The sequence below is a fragment of the Mastomys coucha genome, unplaced genomic scaffold (genome assembly GCF_008632895.1).
Source record: "Mastomys coucha isolate ucsf_1 unplaced genomic scaffold, UCSF_Mcou_1 pScaffold5, whole genome shotgun sequence".
Taxonomy (NCBI): Eukaryota; Metazoa; Chordata; class Mammalia; order Rodentia; family Muridae; genus Mastomys; species Mastomys coucha.
In genome coordinates this window covers 29,131,999-29,151,998 of record NW_022196911.1, presented here as the reverse complement: position 1 = coordinate 29,151,998, position 20,000 = coordinate 29,131,999, and the positions used below count along the sequence as shown (strand labels likewise).

General features: G+C 44.3%; 1 protein-coding gene across 4 annotated transcripts in view; it reads left to right on the top strand.

The window, feature by feature from the left end:
• The window catches only part of Kcnip1 (potassium voltage-gated channel interacting protein 1), a 389,100-nt gene that overhangs the window by 317,610 nt on the left and 51,490 nt on the right, over positions 1-20,000 (top strand). The window contains exon 1 of one of the 4 annotated variants that reach the window (XM_031350735.1): positions 17,932-18,105. The exons of the other annotated variants lie outside the window; for them this stretch is intronic. Within the exon in view, the coding sequence (XP_031206595.1) occupies positions 17,958-18,105 (148 nt within the window). The 5' untranslated portion in view covers positions 17,932-17,957. Of the gene's footprint in view, positions 1-17,931; positions 18,106-20,000 lie in introns of those variants that run through there. 4 annotated transcript variants of the gene reach the window in all.

Below are 20,000 nucleotides of genomic sequence, written 5' to 3'. Positions count from 1 at the left end.
GATAGATAGATAGATAAATAGATAGATATTTAAATTTGACTTCTTTCTTTCCTAGCTTTCCACTCCGTGAAATTTTAGAATATCTGTGATAAGATCAACCAGGGCAGAGATATTTGTGATTTTTTTCCTCAGAGAATTTACCAATACCCTGGCTTTGACAAGGCAGAATTTCATGAGAAGGTATGGCCCTCCACATCAATGTCAGAATTGGACTACCATTCGCTCCATCATCCTTGATGCTTAATGACAAGGACTTTGTAGGCTCATCTTCTCTCTCTGCTCCCTTCTAACCCCTTTGGTGAGGCTCCTCAGCTGCCAAGGGCATTTCCATCCAACACAAGTGACAGGACCACCTTCTCCCACCATGCTTCATCTTCTGTTACCACAGAACGCCCTGAGGAACAGAGAGAGACAGAAGCATTGTCACTACCAAGTGACACAGGAGCAAGTATTCAGTATGCATATCCTGAATCCCAAAGACCAAGGGAGGATTCTGTCTCCCCAAAGCCACATACATAAGCCCCACGGTAGCCCTAGATAGTAGGTAGGTCCAGCATGCCTGGCTCTTGCTTCTCCTGTCTGGGCTCCTTCTCCAGCAGCCTTCAAAGAAGGAATGTTTGTCACACATGTTCTCAGGATCTATATTTAAGACATATGCCTTACAGGTTCACTGGTCCAGGGACTTGATCTGGAAAAACAAGAACATGGGTGGCAAAGTCCATCCTGAAACTTCAGAATCTGGGTCTTTGTTGGTGTTCTTCCCTCTTCTTGGTATTTGTCCTAATAATCCTGTCCTCCCCTGAAGCCCCATCACAACTGCAGGCATCAGGAAAGTCAAGGGAAGAGAAAGCACAAGGATAGGCACTCCCATAAACTGCAGAACATCCTCCTGTTTCGTGTCCTGAATGAGCCTCTCAATAACTTTACCAGCAAGGTGCTGCCAGCCATATTCTCCAGGAGGAGATGTGAACCCAGACTGAGTCACAAGCAGAGCAAGATTAGAACCCTGGAATGTTGGGTTTTAAAATTCCAGTCTTTAAGCTAGGTGTGGTAGTGGCTCACACCTGTAATACCAGCATTCAGGAGGCTAAGGCCAGAAGATTACAAGAAGTTCAAGACCTGCCTGAGCTCAAATAGTAGTAGCAGCAGCAGCAGTAGTAGTAGTAGTAGTAGTAGTAGTAGTAGTAGTAGCAGCAGTAGTAGTGAGGTCCTAGTCTTTAAACCATCCCTTGACTTATTGCAAGTTGAACTGGTCAGGGTCACGTGGACAGATTGTCATCACATCAAACAAAGGAGAAGGTCGAAGTTGAATGTTGCTGACATCAGGCATTAGCCTGACTCCTCCCTCCTTATGTGATCCAATGTCTCACAGGCCTGTACCCTATGAAGCCATTCAGCATCTTAGCCCATCTCTGCTGTGTCTCCTGCATAGGGAAAGTTGTTAAGGACATTCTCAAAATTTGAAGACCAGAGAGGACTTTGAAGCTCCTCATCATGTTGGACTGCCTCCTTAGGCAATGTGACAGCTGTACCTCCTGACCTCAGGTCACCTTCTCAGTCAATTTCTTCTCCAAGTGTCCCCAGTTGTGATGAATTGCTCCTGGTACCCAAAGTATCCATGAGATCTCCTGATGTTGCTTCTAGCTTTGTGCACAACCAGCCAGTTAAGAAACCCTGTCTAGACTGCCTTTCAAGTCTTTGTGGCAAACTTCTCCTCTCCTTTCCATCCTTCCCAGTCCCATTGTGTCACGGTAAAATCTGCCCAGGTCACTGAGCTGATTCACTCTTGCTCTTTCCTCTTCTGTCTCCACATCCTCCCGAGCCCTTTCTCAGCTCTCCTCCAATCCTGTCTACATCTCTTCCCAAGACCTCAGGGTTACAGTCAAGCCTCGCTCACCTCTCTAGTCCAGTACCTAGCAACCCCCTCACATTCCTTCACTCAGAAGCCTTTGGTAAGCATCTCGAATGATGAAGAGAAGAGAAGCACTGGCCAGAGAGCAGGAGCACACAATTCTCCTATACAAGATTCTCCAGGATTCTCGCTAAGGAAGCAATCACTTTAGCAGTGACTTGAACACATAGTAGGTCCTCAGTAATGCCTATTTAACTCATTCACTACAAGAGTCATATCTGAATAGCTGCAATGAAATATATGAGACAAGTCACTTACAAAGATAGAAGGGGCTTTGGACTCACAGGTCTGAGTGTCCCAGTCCTAAATTAAGTGGTCCTTGTACTGGGAACCTCTGGCTGGAACCAGAGAGAGTGGGTCACAGGGAGACAGTGACAGAATAAATCACTTACATTCAAACCAGGAGGCAACAAGGAAGAATAAGAGTCTGCAGCCACAGATCACTTCAAGGACACTTCTCCAATGACAATAAGGACCTCCCATTAGACCCCACCTCTCAAAGGCTCCTCTACTTCTCAGTAATGCCACCCTAAGGACTAAGCCCTAACATATGGGAATTTAGTAGACATTCATCCAACTATTGACAGACTCACTAAAATGAGCTGCTGCCCATTTCCTAGAAATCTTTCCCTACAGTTAATTTTGTTCCTGGTCTCAGTGTGGAGAGAGAGGGCGGGGGGGAGAAGAGAGCATGTGTTTTAATTAACCTGTGCAGCAAAGGGGACGGGAGCTCCAAACCCCAGAAGCCCTTTCTGCAAAAGGTCCTGGGCTCAGATAATAAAATGGTGCTTTCATTCTCATTAATGGGCAATTGATTTAAGGACCAGACCCGGTGGGTTATTGATCAGTGTTAATCATTAGAAAATGCCAAGTTAATGAATCTAACTGCCAGGAAACCCCGGTGGGACTTGAGGAAAGCCAGTTAGACACAATAACTTTATCCCCTTCCAGTTATGCAAAAATGCGGAATTTTCTCAGGGAGGCAGGGCATCAAGTAGGAACAGGCTGAGCAGGCCCGACAGATCACCTTAGCCTTTGAAATATGCCTCCGCTTCTCCTGTAAGACTCAAAATAGATTTCACTTGAAAATATTTTTCTATTTACAGGAAATCTGCAGGCTCACATGTCCTACCTAGGTTAGCCTTGACACAGTAATGGACTAATTGCTATATTGGTATTATTAACTGAAGTTTGTATTTAATTTAGATTGCCTTCGGTTTCACTTACTGTCCTTTCTCTGTTTCTGGGTACCACCTCACATTCAGTGCTTAAGCTTCCTCAGACTTCCACCTGAATTTCTTCTCCTTCCTTCATCTTTATGACATTGACGGTTCTCTCTTTTTCTTTTTAATGTGTAAGGATGTTTACCTGCATGTGTGTCAGTGCCTGTGCCTGGTAGCCATAGAAGCCAGAAGAAGACATCAGATCCCCTAGAACTGGGGATACAGATGGTTGTGAACTGCTGTATAGGTACTGGGAGTTAACCCCAGGTCCCCTGGAAGAGCAGTCAGTGCTTTTAACCACTAAGCCATCTCTCCACTCCTGACCTTGACAGTTTCTTTTTAAGTGTATCATTTTTTTGGGGAAAAAGGATCTATTTTATTATATATATATATATATATATATGTACTCTGTCTGGATGTACACTTCTGTGCCAGAAGAGGGAATCAGATCTGTTTATAGATGGTTGTGAGCCACCGTGTGGTTGCTGGTAATCGAACTCAGGACCTCTGGAAGAGCAAACCAGTGTTCTTAATAGCTGAGCCATCTCTCCAACCCAACCTTGACAATTTTAAGGAGGCATTCTGTAGATGTTTGGCTTTTGTTGTTTGCTCGTCTCAAAGTACATTCCTTGTGGTGTCCAGGAATCTGTTTTAAAAAAAAAAAAACATGTAACAATGTATAGATTAATGGGATTCACATTGTTTCAACATACACTACAGTGTTAAATCAAATCTATCCTCCCTCTATCGACCTCAACTCCCTGACACTATCTCAACCTCTTATCACTTCTGTTCCACACCAGGTTCAGTGCTTTAGCTACGTATGCTAGACAGACATCATACACAGACAGATACAGACATGTACAGACATCAGATACAGGCAGGTAGAGACATCATACATAGACATATATTGACATCACATACAGACCGATGTAAATATCATATAAGACATCATATACAGATATTATACACAGACATTTACAGACATCATATGTAGACAAATACAAACATCAAATACAGATAGATATAAACATCATATACAGACATTATATACAGACAGATACAGATAATATATACAGACAGATACAAACATCATACACAGACAGATACAGACATCATATACAGACACAGACAAGGACATATGATTCTTGGTTTTTCTATGTCTGAATAATTTCACTTAACATAATGTCCTCTAGTTCCATCCATGTTGCTACAAGTGCCAATTATTGTTTTGTTTAGTTTTTCTAGACAGGGTTTCTCTGTGTAGCTCAGGCTGTTCTGGAACTCGCTCTACAAACCAGGCTAATCTCAAACTCACAAAGATCTGCCTGCTCTTGCTTCTTGAGTGCTGAGATTAAAGGTGTGAGCAACCACCACCCTAAATTTTAATATACCTGTGATGGGGCGTGTGTGTGTGTGTGTGTGCACGTGTGTGTGTGTGTTACATCTGCATTAGTTCTCACTTCCCCTCACTAATGAGTGTCCAGAATGATCCCATACTGTGATTAAGCAGTAGGCATGCACAAACAAGGAGCTCTCTGCTCTACTACCTCATCCCCTTAGTATGTGTACCCAGGGGGAATTCTGTGCATGTTTTGCAGAATGTCCCCACAGATTTCATATGAAATTCCCATCTTGATTAATCTGAGCTTTTGGAAGGAAGAACACAGAGGCAAGTACCATCATTTCACAGTATTTGAAAGGTACACACTGTTCATATTGCCTCACTACTTCTGACCACGACCTTGGTCCCCTGGTAAGGTACTGTGTTCTAGCAACTATCCCTCCCCATTTGTACAGATCTCTCAGGGAGGAAGACATTCTGCACAGCCCACAGGGCAGGAGTAAGGCTTCATGACCCACCTCACTGAGGGTGTCTACCTAAGGTGATGGACTTCTACATGGACAGCTTGCTTATGTTGTTATGGGCCCATGGATGTCTATGTTAATGTCTATGTCAACACTTTGGGGGATGATCTAATACTCTCTTTCTTATTTTGTTCGAATCATCTCACTGTAGGTTATAGGGAGCTCTTTTGGTTCGCACGTATGTCCCTTTTCCCTTTGTGTGACTTTGCCACTGAGGGATGTGTGTGGGCGGGGGAGGACTTCCTTGCTTTCTTACACAACACAATGCTCTGGTCCCTTCTTCGATATTTTCTGCCAAATCCCTGGAGTCAGCCATTTCTCCAAGGAACCCAATCCTCCATTAGTTTTCATCATGGATTGTCATTTGTTTTGCTTCCTTTATTAAGTAAGAAACTAAGCTATGCTCACTGTGAAACATTTTTGCGAGTATTTGGAGGAACAAAGATGAAAACAATATTACTCATAACACAAGGGCAGAGAAATTCACCATTGGCACTAGGGGATTTTCCCAAGGCCTTTCTGCCAGATGCTTGCCACCCTCTTTTCTTTATGTGTATGAATGTTTTTCCTGCATGTATGTAATGTATGTAAGTGCATTGTGTGTAGAACTTGTGCCTGTGGAGGCCAGAAGAGGGCACAGGATGCCCTGGAACTGGAGTTGCAATGGTGGGGAGCTGCCATGTGGTGCTGGGAACTAAACCCAGGTCCTCTGCAAGAGCATCAAGTGCTCTTAACCAATGAGCCATCTCTCCAGCCTCTAGGTACTGGATCTTGAGAAGTCCTTTCTATGTTTTCCTGCTTGATCTCTGCCAGACCCAGGGATGCCTTCTGCGCCATAGCTGTGGTTGGACTAGAGGAGTCATGTGGATCTCTCTGGACCTTTCTGTTCCCTGGGTTCTTTTGAACTCCTCCCTCACGAGCCCAAGAGGCCAAGAGTCAGGAAATGTCCATCTGACTCTGAAGAGGTGGACATACTTCCTAATGAACCATAGTTGACCTGACTTTCCTGGTCTCCAAAGATTAAGTAAGATGATGTATATAAAGGGTGGGAAAGAGGGCCTGGCACGTAAAAGCTGTTATTATAAGATTGTTATTAACATCCCAAAGATGCAAGCACTTGATAACTGCAGGTCTCTGTGGGAATCTCTGGAGTGTCCTACAGACCCTTGCTAGGAAAAGGAAACAGTCCTAGATTAGAGCCAAGAGTATTGGGCCCAACCTATGACTCTGCTGTCTGACACAGAACATATAGCTTCCCTGTGCTTGTCTGTGCCTGTCCTTGTCATTCAGACAGTTGTTATGTAAGCACCTGCTCAGCCAGCCCTAAAAATCTCCTCATTCCTGGACATATCAGAAAGCATTCCTTTCCTCAAGACTGAAGGCTAGGGGAGCACAGGAGAGGAACCTAGTGCAACATTCCTGTTTGGCTTGGGAACCTACAGAGGGGAGGAAGAGACTGTGATAATGCCTGCTTAGGCAGCATTATCAGCCAATGGTAGGCAGCCCAGGGGCTGTTTTTGTCATGCCGTGTGGGCAAGACGTCCAAGTGATTCTCAGAGTCTAGCTAGATGGGCTCTGATGATTATCCTTGTGATTGGGTGGCTGAACTTGAAATTATTTCACTGGTCCTCCCTCTTAGGAGAATTCTCCCTGTGTCCCCAAACTGGGTCATGTGACCGCAGTATCACAGCCCCACAACCACCCTGTTTCCTTTTCTCAGAATCCACTATACTATCCAATTGACCGGCCCCACTCATCTGAACCTGTGAGGAGGGAGATTAAGCTCTGCCCACACCTTTGTGCTGGCCCTAGTTCTGGTGTTGTATAGACTATATATAAAGCATTTAAACTGGCGTATGTAGTAACACTTGACAAATATTGGTTTCCTTCTCCCAGAACTAATTTATAGCTTAATTGTTAAAAAGATGGGTGGATTGATGGGTGACAGATGATGGATGGATGGTGGACAGATAATGGGTGGACAATGGATAGGTGAAGGCTGGTTGGAGCATCTTTCCAGTAACAAGGGATAGCATAAGTGTGGAGATCCCACTGGCAGAGCAGAAGGTTGTACCACTTTGGGATAACTATCCTGGACTTCAGAGAGCTCCTGGGCATGAAGGTTTGGCTTTAATTAAAGTCTCAGCACAGTGTTAAATGCCATTTTATTTCAGTTCATAATTAACACTAATGAGATGAGCAGATCACAAACCGCACACATTTTGAGAAAGTGAAAAACAGCATCTGAGCTCAGTGGTTTCCGAGTCTGCTCACCCCCACCCCCCTGCATGCTATGTTCAATTAAAAGTTTTGAGAAAATATTGCAACTATGCTCCTTGTCTTTGTGGTAATGAAGCATATTAATTTGAGTGTGATGAATACAATATTCCACTGACTTTTTATTCCCTTATCTACAAAAGTTTAAAATAATAGGCCAATTAAACTGGGGGGAAAGAATGCAGGGCTTGCCTAGGGCTCCAATTCAGCAACCCAACAGCTGAAGGACCAGAACTATGAGGCTGCTTATGAGCCTAATTCTACCCTCACCACAGTGGACAGACACTAATTCATATGGACAGACGCAGACCAGGACAAAATACGTACCGCATCAGGGATCAACAAACTGATTCTAGACTACCCTCCAGTATTGTTTTCTCTGAATAGTGATTGGATGGATGGATGGATGGATGATGGATAGATGGATATGATGGGTGGGTGGATGGATGTGATGGATGGATGGATGGATGGATGGATGGATGGATTGATGAGTGGGTGTGATGGATGGATGGATGGGTGGGTGGGTGGATGGATGTGATGGATGGATGTGATGGATGGATGGATGATGGATGGATGTGATGGATGGATGGATTGATGGGTGGATGGATGGATAGATATGATGGATGTATGGATGGATGGATAGATGTGATGGATGGATAAATGTGGTGGGTGGATGGATGGATGGATAGATATGATGGATGTGATGGGTAGATGGATGGATGGATGGGTGGATAGATGTGATGGGTGGATGAATGTGATGGGAGGATGGATGGATGTTATGGCTGTGATGGATGGATGGATGTAATGGATGGATGGATAGATGTGATAGGTGGGTGGGTGGATGTGTGCATGGATTCATGGATTCATGGGTAGATGCATGAAGATGAACCAGATGATTTTCCAAGTTCCCATTGTTTTCCCAAAGTGGTAAATCAAGTGTTCTAATGGAGCTCATCTGACTCTTCCAAAATATAGAAACTAGAGGCAGAATGTAGAGGCTTTAAGTGTCAGTTCCCTGACCCTAGAAGTTAGAAGCAGCATTTTCAGGTCAGGGCTGGTTCCCTGGCTCTTTATTCTACAGCAACATCTGCTTGTTACAGATCCAGCCTAAGGTGAACTACTGCCTGTGGACCTTCCCTCTCTGAAGCAGAGGCTTCCTGAATGTGACTGGCTTCTGGATGTGCTAAGCCTTCCTTCACACATCACATTGGAAGTGGGTATCTTGGAGCGGGTCTCTGACTCAGGCACATAGCCCAAGCATCTTCCTACTGACCTCTGAAGGCTACCCACTTCCATGTGTTCCACGTCCCTAACTCCACCTTACCACTGAGACATTTGAGGTAATCTGTAGTTGCAAACTGTCCAATCTCTGTATCCCTATAGACTGTTCTCTATCTTCTCGTGGACATTCTACACACACACACACACACACACACACACACACACACACACACACACACGGGGAGAGAGAGAGAGAAAGAGGGAGAGAGAGAGAAAGAGAGAGAGAGAGAGAGAGAGAGAGAGAGAGAGAGAGAGAGAGAGCTATTCTCTTGCTTAAAATCCGTTTCTCAGCCTAAAATTAGAAATCCTTTATATGGTCTATGGTGCTCTGTACATCTGACCCTGCATGTAGATGCCTGCCCAAATGTTGTCATGGCTCCTCTATCTCTATCTACTCCTAAACACCTAAACTCAATTTCAACACCACCTTCCTCAGGTCCCTTACATGTGCTTTTGGTTGAATGTTCTTGCCTTAACTCTCATCTATTTTACATTTATTTATCCACCACTCTTAACTCAAAACATCACTTCAAGGGAGACATCTGGAGTAAGACTCCTCCCACCCAGCCAAGGCTTGTCTCACAGTTTATGATGTTGCTGCTCTGAGGAGCCTTCATTCACAGAACTGTCACAGCTGAAACCATTGCCACAGCTGCTCTGTTACTTGAGTCCTGATGGCTCCCCCACGAGGCCATTTGCACCCAACCATGTACTTATGATGCTTAACACAAGAGTCTGGTTCATGAAAGATGTTCAGTGCTGCCTGTATGGATTAATTAATTAATTAATTAGTTAATTGATTAATGCCAAATTCAAAAGTTTTGCTCTTAGGCCAGAGAGACGGCTCAGCAGTTAAGAACACTCTAAACTTTGGTTCCCAGCACTGACATAGGGCGGCTTAAAAACACCAGCAATTCTAGTTCTAGGGCACAGGGCAACCGTGCACATATACAGACACACAGAGAGACAGACAGACAGACAGACAGACAGACAGACAGACAGACACAGATACATTTTTCAAATAAATTTAATTTTTAAAAAGGGCTTTGCTTTTCCCGCTTTACTGTACTATGTTCAGTTTTGGCCTTCCTCATCCTGGAAACACTTTTTTTGTGCTGGGCTTTATGTAGGGAGTTTAAACGCCTTTGCTCTATCTTGCTCTCTATCAGCTGACTATGTAACAAGAGACATGTGACGACTCACCAACAGCATAGTGTGTCGTGTTCTACAATGGCCATAAGCAGGAGGAAACCTCTAACTCCTCACTGGGGAGGTTTCACAAAGAGCATAACCCCTAAGTTGAACCTGAAAGGAAAAAGTGCCGGCCGAGAAAATCCAGGCAGACACAGGGCTTCAGTTGACAGACCCCATGTTGGAAACTTGGGTGTTTGAAGAAAAGCAGCCTGGGAAGGAGGGGCTGGCCGGGTGAAGGGAGGCTGGGAGGCGGGGAGGAGCCTTGCATCAAGAACTGTCAGCAGTAGCTAACAATGGCAGGCCTAAAGACTGGACAGAGGGCCTGGCCATGAGACCTCTGGAGACACTGTAGAGAAGAGTGTTCGTGTTTCAAGTGGGGGACTCTAGCTCTGGGGAGACCAAGGTGGACTGACACTTCTCCACAGAACCTAAGTTGTTTTTTCCTCAAGGGGCTCAGTATGGCTGACCTTGCTCATTCGTTTCAGGGAGAATTCATTTCAGGGTGGGAAATTTTTTAAAAAGTACAAGATTAAGCAGTGTAATCAGCTGCTGCTGAGGATTGGAAATGCAATAAATAATAATAGCGTTGAGAGCTGTTTTTAATAACTCACCAGTGTAATTTAGCCTCCGCTTCTTAGAGCATATGTAAAATATGTCAGAACGGGTGTACTGGCAAATGCCTCATTGCCAACCTCTGAAGACAAATGTCTTCCCAGGAGGGAGGGGGATGGAGAGAACTCAAGGGACTCTGTTGAAAATGAGATGCAGGAAAGCAGGCATTGTTCATTTGGACTCTGCTAATTCCACACTGCGACCTTTTGCCCACGTTGCAGGTCTTACTGGGTTGTCTTATAAGGTGGACAGGTGGACAGCAATAACCCTAGAGGAGAGTACATCTAATTCAAGGGACAATGAGTTGTTTGTGGACTGTGGAATCATAGCATGCATGCAGTTGGTATTCTGACTAGCGGTCATCCTGGTTCGTCTAGCTCAGCAGGTCCCTGAGGATAGGATGTTTGTTTTACTTTTCGCATGAATGGATACTTCTGCAACCACTGAAACTTGTTCCTAGTATTTGATGAATTCCAACTGCTAGTTGTTCCTGTGGACTGCCCTGCTCCCTTGGGTCCAGATTGTCAGAATGGAACTAGAGTCTTAGATCTTAGGGAGACAACTTGACACCATCAAGATGAAAGGATCATTACTGTCAGACAGGCAATGTTCCATGAGGAAGTTGACGGCAACCCCTGATACTTACAGTCACCTGTCACTTTATCTGCATCACAACACTGGGATGTGGCTCAACAGGGACTTCGTCCTATAGATGAGGAGACTGGAACCTAGATATCTATTCCAAGGCAAGAGATCATAAATTATTGTCCTTGAGGCCTGCTGGCGGTTCCATCTGACCTCAGAGCCTATGTCATCAAGCTGTGCAACCCCCTCCATCTGACCTCAGAGCCTATGTCACCAAGCTGTGCAACCTCCTCCATCTGACCTCAGAGCCTATGTCACCAAGCTGTGCAACCTCCTCCATCTGACCTCAGAGCCTATGTCACCAAGCTGTGCAACCCCCTGCTGCCGATTTGTCCACTTAGGAGGTTCCAGAAGCTGTCGTTCCCAGCAAACAATAAAAACTGGTAAATGACTCTAACGGAAAGGCGTGATTTCTCTTCCTTTCCTGAGTCCTCTCTGGGGAGATATAGCATCAGTGACTTTGTCAAAGCATTATTAGTGCCCTGTCACTGGCCATCCTTGTCTGGGCCATTCTATGTTCCTTTGAAGCCTCAGGTTACTAACTGAAGTGTCCATTAGGAAAATGGCTTTGGAGGGTGATCAGCGGCATCTAGTGAGTCAGAAAACACACCTATGAGGCAGTCATCTTCCGGATGCTCTCTGGAAGGCGAGTTCTCTCACCTCTGTACATGTTTAGGGGTGTTTCTTTGTTATGCTGTGGGGCTGCTGTGTGCACCTGGGAACTGCAGCATCCCAGGAGATTTCTTCCTATGGAGAAAGGAATGAAGGAGAGGGAAGAAGTGTGAGAAGAGAGAAGACAGAGGAGAGGAGGGCAGTTAATTAGCTTTAGCCAGATCATTGTGCTGGGTTACAAATGAGTGCACTGCCTTGGAATGTCTGCTGAAATTCTGACAGGGCCCAGAGCCCTCTGGAGAAAGCGGGGGAGGAAATATGGAAACTAGCCAGAGCTATCTAAACAGTATCACTCGCTGGTCCTATTTCAACTGGCAACAGCCAAATGTCCCTCACACTAACATGAAGGGCCACCAGTGATCCACACAAACGCTGGGTGCTCACTGATGCTTGCACTCAGAGCCTTTCGCTGTGAGTGGAAGCAGAGCTCTGCTCTCTCTCTGGTCTGTTTAAGCCAGAACCCACAGCTTTGATCCTGGGCATGGAGCCAAGGAAGGAGAGGCAGATGTTCAAGAGACTGGGCAGGGAGAAAGCACATTGCAAGCTAAAAGTTTGGAGAACTGATTCCTCACTATCCACTCCAAAGGACACGAGATCATGAAAACAAGGTCCAGGGTCCTTCCAAATTCACTTCTCCAAATGCCTGCAATGAGATTCCCTCTGGGTTTTCCTTAACTCCAAGGGTGGAAACCAACATGTTTCTCTACAGTAGTCACCTGCTCCTCTCCTTGGACACCATGGGGCCAATTACCAAATAAGATCCTGGTTGAGAATTGGCTAGTAAAGGCTGGAATGGGACCAGAGGTAGGAGTGAGTTTTGTGGGAGAGTAAGGGAGGTAATGGGAGGCAGGATGGGAGTGGAAACCAGCCCAGGTAGAGTCAAAGAAAGCCGCCTAAAGCGAGACAGCTCTTCCCAGAGACAGGATTCTGACAGGAAACTGCTGGCTAGGTGTACCTTTCAACCTCTGTCTAAAACTGCACAGTTAAGTCAACACTAATGAAAACCACTTTAATTGCTGCAGTAATTAAGACAAAGGAGGAAACTAGAATAGAGTCAAGCATGGAGCCTGCTGCATGAAAGCCATGTTCAGCGAGCCCCTGCCCCTTGCCCTGGCTTTCTTAGCTGAACAACCGACCATGTTGTATCTTAACGAAAAAGCTAATTAGGAACCCTGGCACAATATGTTCTCAACAAGGATTTATTGAAAAAAAAAAATATGCAAAGAGTTTTAAAGAGTTAAACAGTAATTTGCAAATAAAAAGATTATGGGGCTTTTTAGACATTATGAACTTTCTGGTGAATATGAGGCTTTTTCTTGTGGTCTATTCACTGTATAGAACTTGGAGGACAGGGAACAACAGAGATTGAGAAGAAATAAGGAAGGAGGGAGATAGGGAGCCAGGGAGGTAGGAAGAAAGGGAGATATCATTACTATATTATTACACAATTACCATCATCATTAGAAAACTAATTTAAACAAGCCCCGCCTGTGCCCCCAAAAGGGCACCAAGCAAAGAGGCAGGCTCAAGAACACAGAAATAGTTTTCTCATTTTGACTGGTGATGGGAATAATAATGATTTTTCTCTCTGAACCATAACCATTTTGCAGTTAAATAATTTCTTTCAGGCTGGATCAAGAGCTCTGAGGTGCTGCTCCAAGGGATTCTTTCATTTCTTTTGCACCTTCTAAAGAAAAGAAAACTCCAGGTGCAATTATTGGCATTATATTTATACCAACCGCAACAGAACATTCCAGAAAATGAGGCTCCTACCAAATTAGTTTATCCAAATGAAGTTTAGACAGTACCTTAGTGGGTGCACGGCGGGAGGGGGGAGTCAACTGAACAATTTGTCTCAGTGGCTCAAGAACTGGAGAAGCCATGTGCTAGCAGCAAGCATTGTGGAGTCAAGAGAGTACAGATGGAGTATTATTTGTGTTTTCAGTTAGCCAAACGGATGGCTTCCTCCTGTGGGTCACTGAACCACAGGGTCTCTACATTTGCTTCAGATTACAGAGCAGCAAGCTAACTGGAGGTGCAGATGTAAGAAACTAAAATAGAATTTGATTTCATGACTGCTTGGGGCAGACTCTCAGGCAGAGTTTAAGCAACAACAAATTATTCTCAGTAGAGAACATCTGCCTGGAAGGAGTTGTAGCTGAAGATCGGGAGTTCAACAACCCAGAAAGTTTCAGAGGAAGTCTAAACTATACCCTTTACGTTCCCCAGATCACTACTGTGACTTGTTAATTCTGTTTCAGACAGAGATGAGAAGGCTCAGGGACCAACAAGAAGGTGGAGAACACGTTTTGGCCAGTCTGGCTTCCTCTGTGTTACACTGTAGCAGGGACTTTGCTAAGCATTCCGTGGCACTGCCTTGTTTGGTTGTTGCATTAAGACCATTGGGGTACAGCTCAGTGGTACAGCGTGCAGCTAGGCTATGCAAGCCACAGGATTGATCCATAAGGAAGATGAGAGATTAAAGCAACTTGACCAAGGCCACCCGTCTACAAGGTGACCATTAAAATTCAAACCCAGGGACTCTATGATTATTTGGCAGAAATTTACCATCTTGATTGTGATGACCTCACAAAGCATGGCAGGAGCCTCCTAATCCCACCTGTGAAAGTGGGAGACCCATGTCAGAATCCAGCTTTTTATGAGTCAGAGTCAGAAGAAAAGTCAGAAATTCAGTGCCAGCAACCAGTAGTCACCAGGGAGTCTCACGGGATTAAGCCTTTGTTTCTTATGGCCTGCTGGTGTCCATAAGGTTGAAGGTCAGCAAGGTGAAAATTCTTGACCAAAAATAGTAATTTGAGACAAATTAGTGAAAAAAAAATCAAGTTCTATGCACACTTAGATTGCCAGTGTAAACAGGTTTACCTTATAATCTACTGGAAACAAGAAACAGCAATTTGCAAAATGAATTTCACAAATGGTCCAGTAAGAGCAAAATTTTCTCATCAAGTGAAAGATGGAATTTTAAAGGGAGACTGTGGGTAGTGGGAGCTCTGTACAGAGGCTGTGATGTGAGCGGGCCATCCTAGAGTCCCCGAATCATGAGGTTCTTCCAAGTACCAAACCACAGACACAGCTCTGCTCAGCTGGATGTCAGGATGCTGCCATCTTGGACTCACGTGGGCAGGGCCCTCTCCAGGAGTTTCCCTCTGATCATCCTGGAAATGAGGAAAAGTGCTTCGTGCATCCTGGCAGTTCCTTGGAAGTAGTAGTTGGATATTTCTGATGTTCCTAGAAAGTAGGGTTATGAGACAATCAGAGGGAAATTCTGCCTAATTCTTGGATGTTTTTAACCTTTACATGGTGGCAGCAGGAAGTGAAGCCACCATGTGTCCTTTGCACCGTTCATTCCCAGAGGACTTGGCAAGCAATTAAATCTGGCTTCCTGCATCTTACAGGATGCTCAAGAATACCTGCTGGTAGCAGGAAGTGGAAATGTGTGTAGCGTCAAATAAGGAAGTGAGTGGAAGTGGAGGGAGGGCAGATGCCCAGGAGAGGAGCTAAGATGGAGCCGTCTGCCCAAGGCTGTCATCTGAAGTAGTAAGCATACATGTATGTGTTTGCACCGATGAAGAAGACGGAAGCAGGGGGATCCCAAACAGCACAGTCTTAGGGAGTCGAGGGTTAACCGAGAGGAAGCAATAAAGGGAGGGGAAGGGACAGGTGCAGACAAGGCTCCAGCTAGAGAAGCCAGAACAAAGGGCTGGCTTCTCAGAAACTTGGGGGTCTCCCACAACTATTGTCATCCTGGTGGGGTCACAGATGCTAGCCGGCAAAGGGTAGAAAACATGCTTAATCAAAAAGGCTCTGCACAGGCTGGTTGGTCAGGCTTCCTTCTGGATAGGTGGGACCGGGAAGGCTATCATGGTGTCTAGTAAACTACCAGGAGCAGTGGGGAGGTAAAAGGATGCTCAGTTAGCCGGGCAGTGGTGGCCCATGTCTTTAATCCCAGCATTTGGGAGGCAGAGGCAGGGGGGTTTCTGAGTTCAAAGCCAGCCTGGTCTACAGAGTGAGTTCCAGGACAGCCAAAAAAAAAAAAAAAAGTGCTCATTTATAACATTTGCTTACTTCTGGAGTATAAATGTTTCTGCCACTCTTTTTAATTTTGAAGACCGTTGCCGGGCGGTGGTGGCACACACCTTTAATCCCAGCACTTGGGAGGCAGAGGCAGGTGGATTTCTGAGTTCGAGGCCAGCCTGGTCTACAGAGTTAGTTCCAGGACAGCCAGGGCTATACAGAGAAACCCTGCCTCGAAAAAAACAACAACAACAAAAGAAGAGAGTTAATTTTGAAAACCTGATGACTTTATAAGCTGGCACAGACTGACTCCAGGAGCTGTGATTGGACACGGTTTGGCTCCTAGAGATTCAACTCCTGAAGGCTTGGTCCCCAGCAGTGGAACCTTTAAAAGTTATGGTCTAGGAGGCAGCAATTAGGCTACAGGGGCTTCACCTCCTGAATGGATTGATGCTGTCTGAAGAGAATTGAGTTGACTCTGGTCATAGAGGGTTCTGAAACAACTTATTATATTAAGAGCAATCCTGGATGTCCATTCTCTCGCCTCGGATCTTGCCATGTGAACTTTCTAGTTTCCACACACACTCTTTCAATTGTGATGCTGCCTACTCCAGTACCCCGACCAGAGCCAAACAGATGCAAATAACAAGAACTGTGAGCTAAGCATTTATTTATAAAATGCTCCACTTATCCTGTTAGCACAACAGAAGATTAAATAATACTCCAGGATACCACTGTCCAGACACCAATGAGATTGAACAAGGACATAGAAAACTGAGATATGTAGACTATTCTCCCTTTTAAAATAAGAAAAGAAAGGGAAGATTTGTTCACATTTAGTTGTTATTATTTTAAAATCATTCTACAGATCTGTGAACAAAACCTCTAATCCGGTCCCTTAATTCTCTTCTGAGGCACTCAGATTTGTCAATGATCATTGTATCCGTGTAGAAATATTTCCTGTATATGCCAGGAGATGCTTATCTCTTTTCAATGTTAAGATGGTGATATGAAAACAAATTGTTTTTCCATGTAATAATACATTTTTAGAGCCATCACCCAAAAATACGGAGATGTTCTTTTTCCTGGTGCCTTATTAACCATCACTGCAGTGATAAGCATGGAAGATTCTTCAGCCTTTTTTTTTTCTTTTTCTTTCTTTTCTTTTCTTGCTATAATTAAGTGAGCAAAGACTATGTCTGTCCATATTGGTACACGTAGGTATGCATCCCTACAAGCAAAAATTTCCTGGAACAAAAAATGATTGAATATTTGCATTCCTGCTGGCAATCCCAGAGAGTGCTCATCCTCACACAGTTGCCAACAGTTTCTCCAAGACGTGGCTCGGACATCACTCATCACTTAGCGAAGCTCTGCCCTCACTCTGTTCTCTCAATGGAGGTCAGCTGATCCACAGAAACCCAGGAGACTGGGTTTCCTGGAGGTAGAGGATCCTGCTGGAGGTCAGGTGTCCTTGACTCTAGGTCTCCAGTCTTCCCCCTTCAGTGCATTGAATACTTTCCCCCAACAAGCTTGCTGCTGGCATTCTGTGTAATAACAGACTGAAGTCTGCTCAGAGCCTGAATATCTAGAACAACACTGCCTTTTTTTTTTCTTTCCCACATTATTTCTGGGTTGGTCCTTTCACTGCAACTACTGGGATCACATGCTCAGCCTGACCACCAACTTAATTCCTGACACTATTAAGGGACTGCCAGAAAACAGATGTAACTGTGGGTGTGCCAGTTTGTGATAACTTTCTTGGTGATCATTTCCAGGGCCACTTCATGATGTCAACACTAGAATCACCTGTATTCCTGTACCATCTTGTCTGATTTTTCCACTAGGAGAGTAAAAACAAATTGTTAAGGGGAGGGGGAAAGAACTTTCATCTCTGGGTTTGGTATCTGAAGCAATCAATGTCTTTTGTCTTTAAAACGGTATACACTGGCACACAATCCCCTGAATCCTTTAGAGAGTATGCCGTGAGGTGTTGCCAGTTATTATTTCTCTCGGCTAGCAGATGTTTAGGGGCTGGTTAAACCTTTGGAGAAATTACCTTAGGAAACGGGGAAATAAAAGCAAAGATTACCGTGAAATGTAGCAATTGCAAGGTAGGAGGAGAGAGGTGGAGGGAGGAGTAGACAAGAGGGAGGGAGAAAGTGAGAGGAAGCTAGGCTGGTGGAAATAACTGCGGCTTGGAACAGTGGCAAAGAAGCGTGATTTTCCAGCTTTAAATGCCTGCCCTCGTCCTGTTTGCCTACCCGGGAACGGAGATGCTGACACAGGGCGAGTCCGAAGGGCTCCAGACCTTGGGGATAGTGGTGGTCCTATGCTCCTCTCTGAAACTATTGCACTACCTCGGGCTGATTGACTTGTCGGATGGTAAGCGAGTCCCAGAGCCTCCCCGTTTTGTACGAACGTGTTTTCCAGCTTAGATTGTTGTGAAAATAGTTTAGGGGGAAAAAGTACGCGGAGAATAGAACACAAATCCTCCAAGATTTGGTGGCGCCGCCTGCACGAACCTTGCCTCCTTGCCCTCCTGGCGCTGTCCGTGGTGCTGAACTGTGCCCGCGGAGCGCCTGTGGGTCCGGGTGATGTTTGTTTTTCCTTGCTGAGCGAGAGGAGCAAAGTGCATTCTCCTTCTCCCGGAAGGTGTCTGATAAATATGCATATTTTGGTAGTAGCTAAAGACTTTTAAAAGTCATTATGATGTTGATTAACTTGCAGCAGCTGAAAAGATTATGGGGAGGAAAAATGCTAATCACGGTGCCTAACAATTAGAAAGCATTGAAGAAACACTGGCTCCTTTCCCTAACCCTCAACCCTCATAAAGACCCTTGTAAAACCACTTCATCAGCTGTGACTTTAACTTCCAGTTCTTAATGAGAATGTAGCTATAAATCTGAGTCACCAGCATTGTTTATAATTGGAAAATTAGTACTGGTTTGGAGCATTTGAGTTCCTCTCTTCTGGTTATACATAAAATATACAATAGGTTTTTTTTTCTTCTTCAAACTGTGCTCTTCTGCATTGCTCTGTAGAACACAAGAACTTGGTACTTATATGTAATGTTTGAATAATGACAAGGAGGTGAAAATGTTGATGACCCTGATACCTCTGTGTGTGTGTGTGTGTGTATGTGTGTGTCTGTGTGTGTGTATGTGTATGTGTGTGTGCACGCGCATGCGTAATAACATATGCATCAAGCCATACTCCTTAGACATGTGTAATTATCATGCTCTAAACAAAATGTTTTCATGTTGAAGACAGAACTCTTTTAACTACCAGATTTGATTACCATACTCTAGATACACATACCATATAGTCACATGATGTCTTAAACACTTGTACAATTGAATTAGGTCATTTTGAAAATTAAAAAAATATATTAAAAGCCACATGAAAGAAAGTTACTAGCAAGTTTCTCAAACTTAAAGGAACTCTATTAATTTCTCATCCTTCTTGTGATATGATGTTCCCGATATAACTTCTCTATTTGATTTTTGTCCCATAAAATCAAGCCCCTGGAAAGACTGAAGATTTGATGAGCAGAGTATTAAACAATGCCAGCCTTCAACAATTACAGTCAATACATATACAAAGCATATGCAAATGTATTCAATATGTACTCTCTTATAACTGCATAGTGTGGGCAGAAGTTCCCCTCTAACAGGCATTGTATGACTAAATTTTACATAATAATGAAATATGGTTTGTATATCAATAACTAGCTAAAATACCAGTCAAAGCTGAGGTCAATCAAGTGTGGATTATAACAGTGCTTGGTTGACCAAGTGCCTGAAAGAGAGTCAAGAGTCTAGTTCAAGTTCATCCTGGTTAAGTTGGTCTTTAAGAATCTCGGTCTCCTCCTTTCGGCTGGACATGGTGACATATGCCTTTGATCCCAAAACTCCAGAGTCAAGTGCAGATGGATCTTTGTGGGTTTCTGGCCATGCTGCTCTATATTATGAATTCCAAACCAGCCAGGGCTGCAGAGTGAGACTCTGTCTCAAACAAACTAACACAATCTTTGAATTGAATTTTCTGTCTGGTGTGTTTTAATCTTTCCTCCAAGGAATTCTAGAGCTAATTCTCTTAGCTGAGTTCTGTGGGTTAGATGGTAATTGATCTTTAAGTCCCTCACTTCTGCTTTAGCCAGCCCAGCTAACTGGGATGTCTGATAGGCCTGTATTTAGGAGCTGTATTTTTTAGCAAAAGTGTAGTGAATCAATGGTTTTATAACCCTAATTTTCCAAGGTTTTGAAAAATGAAACACA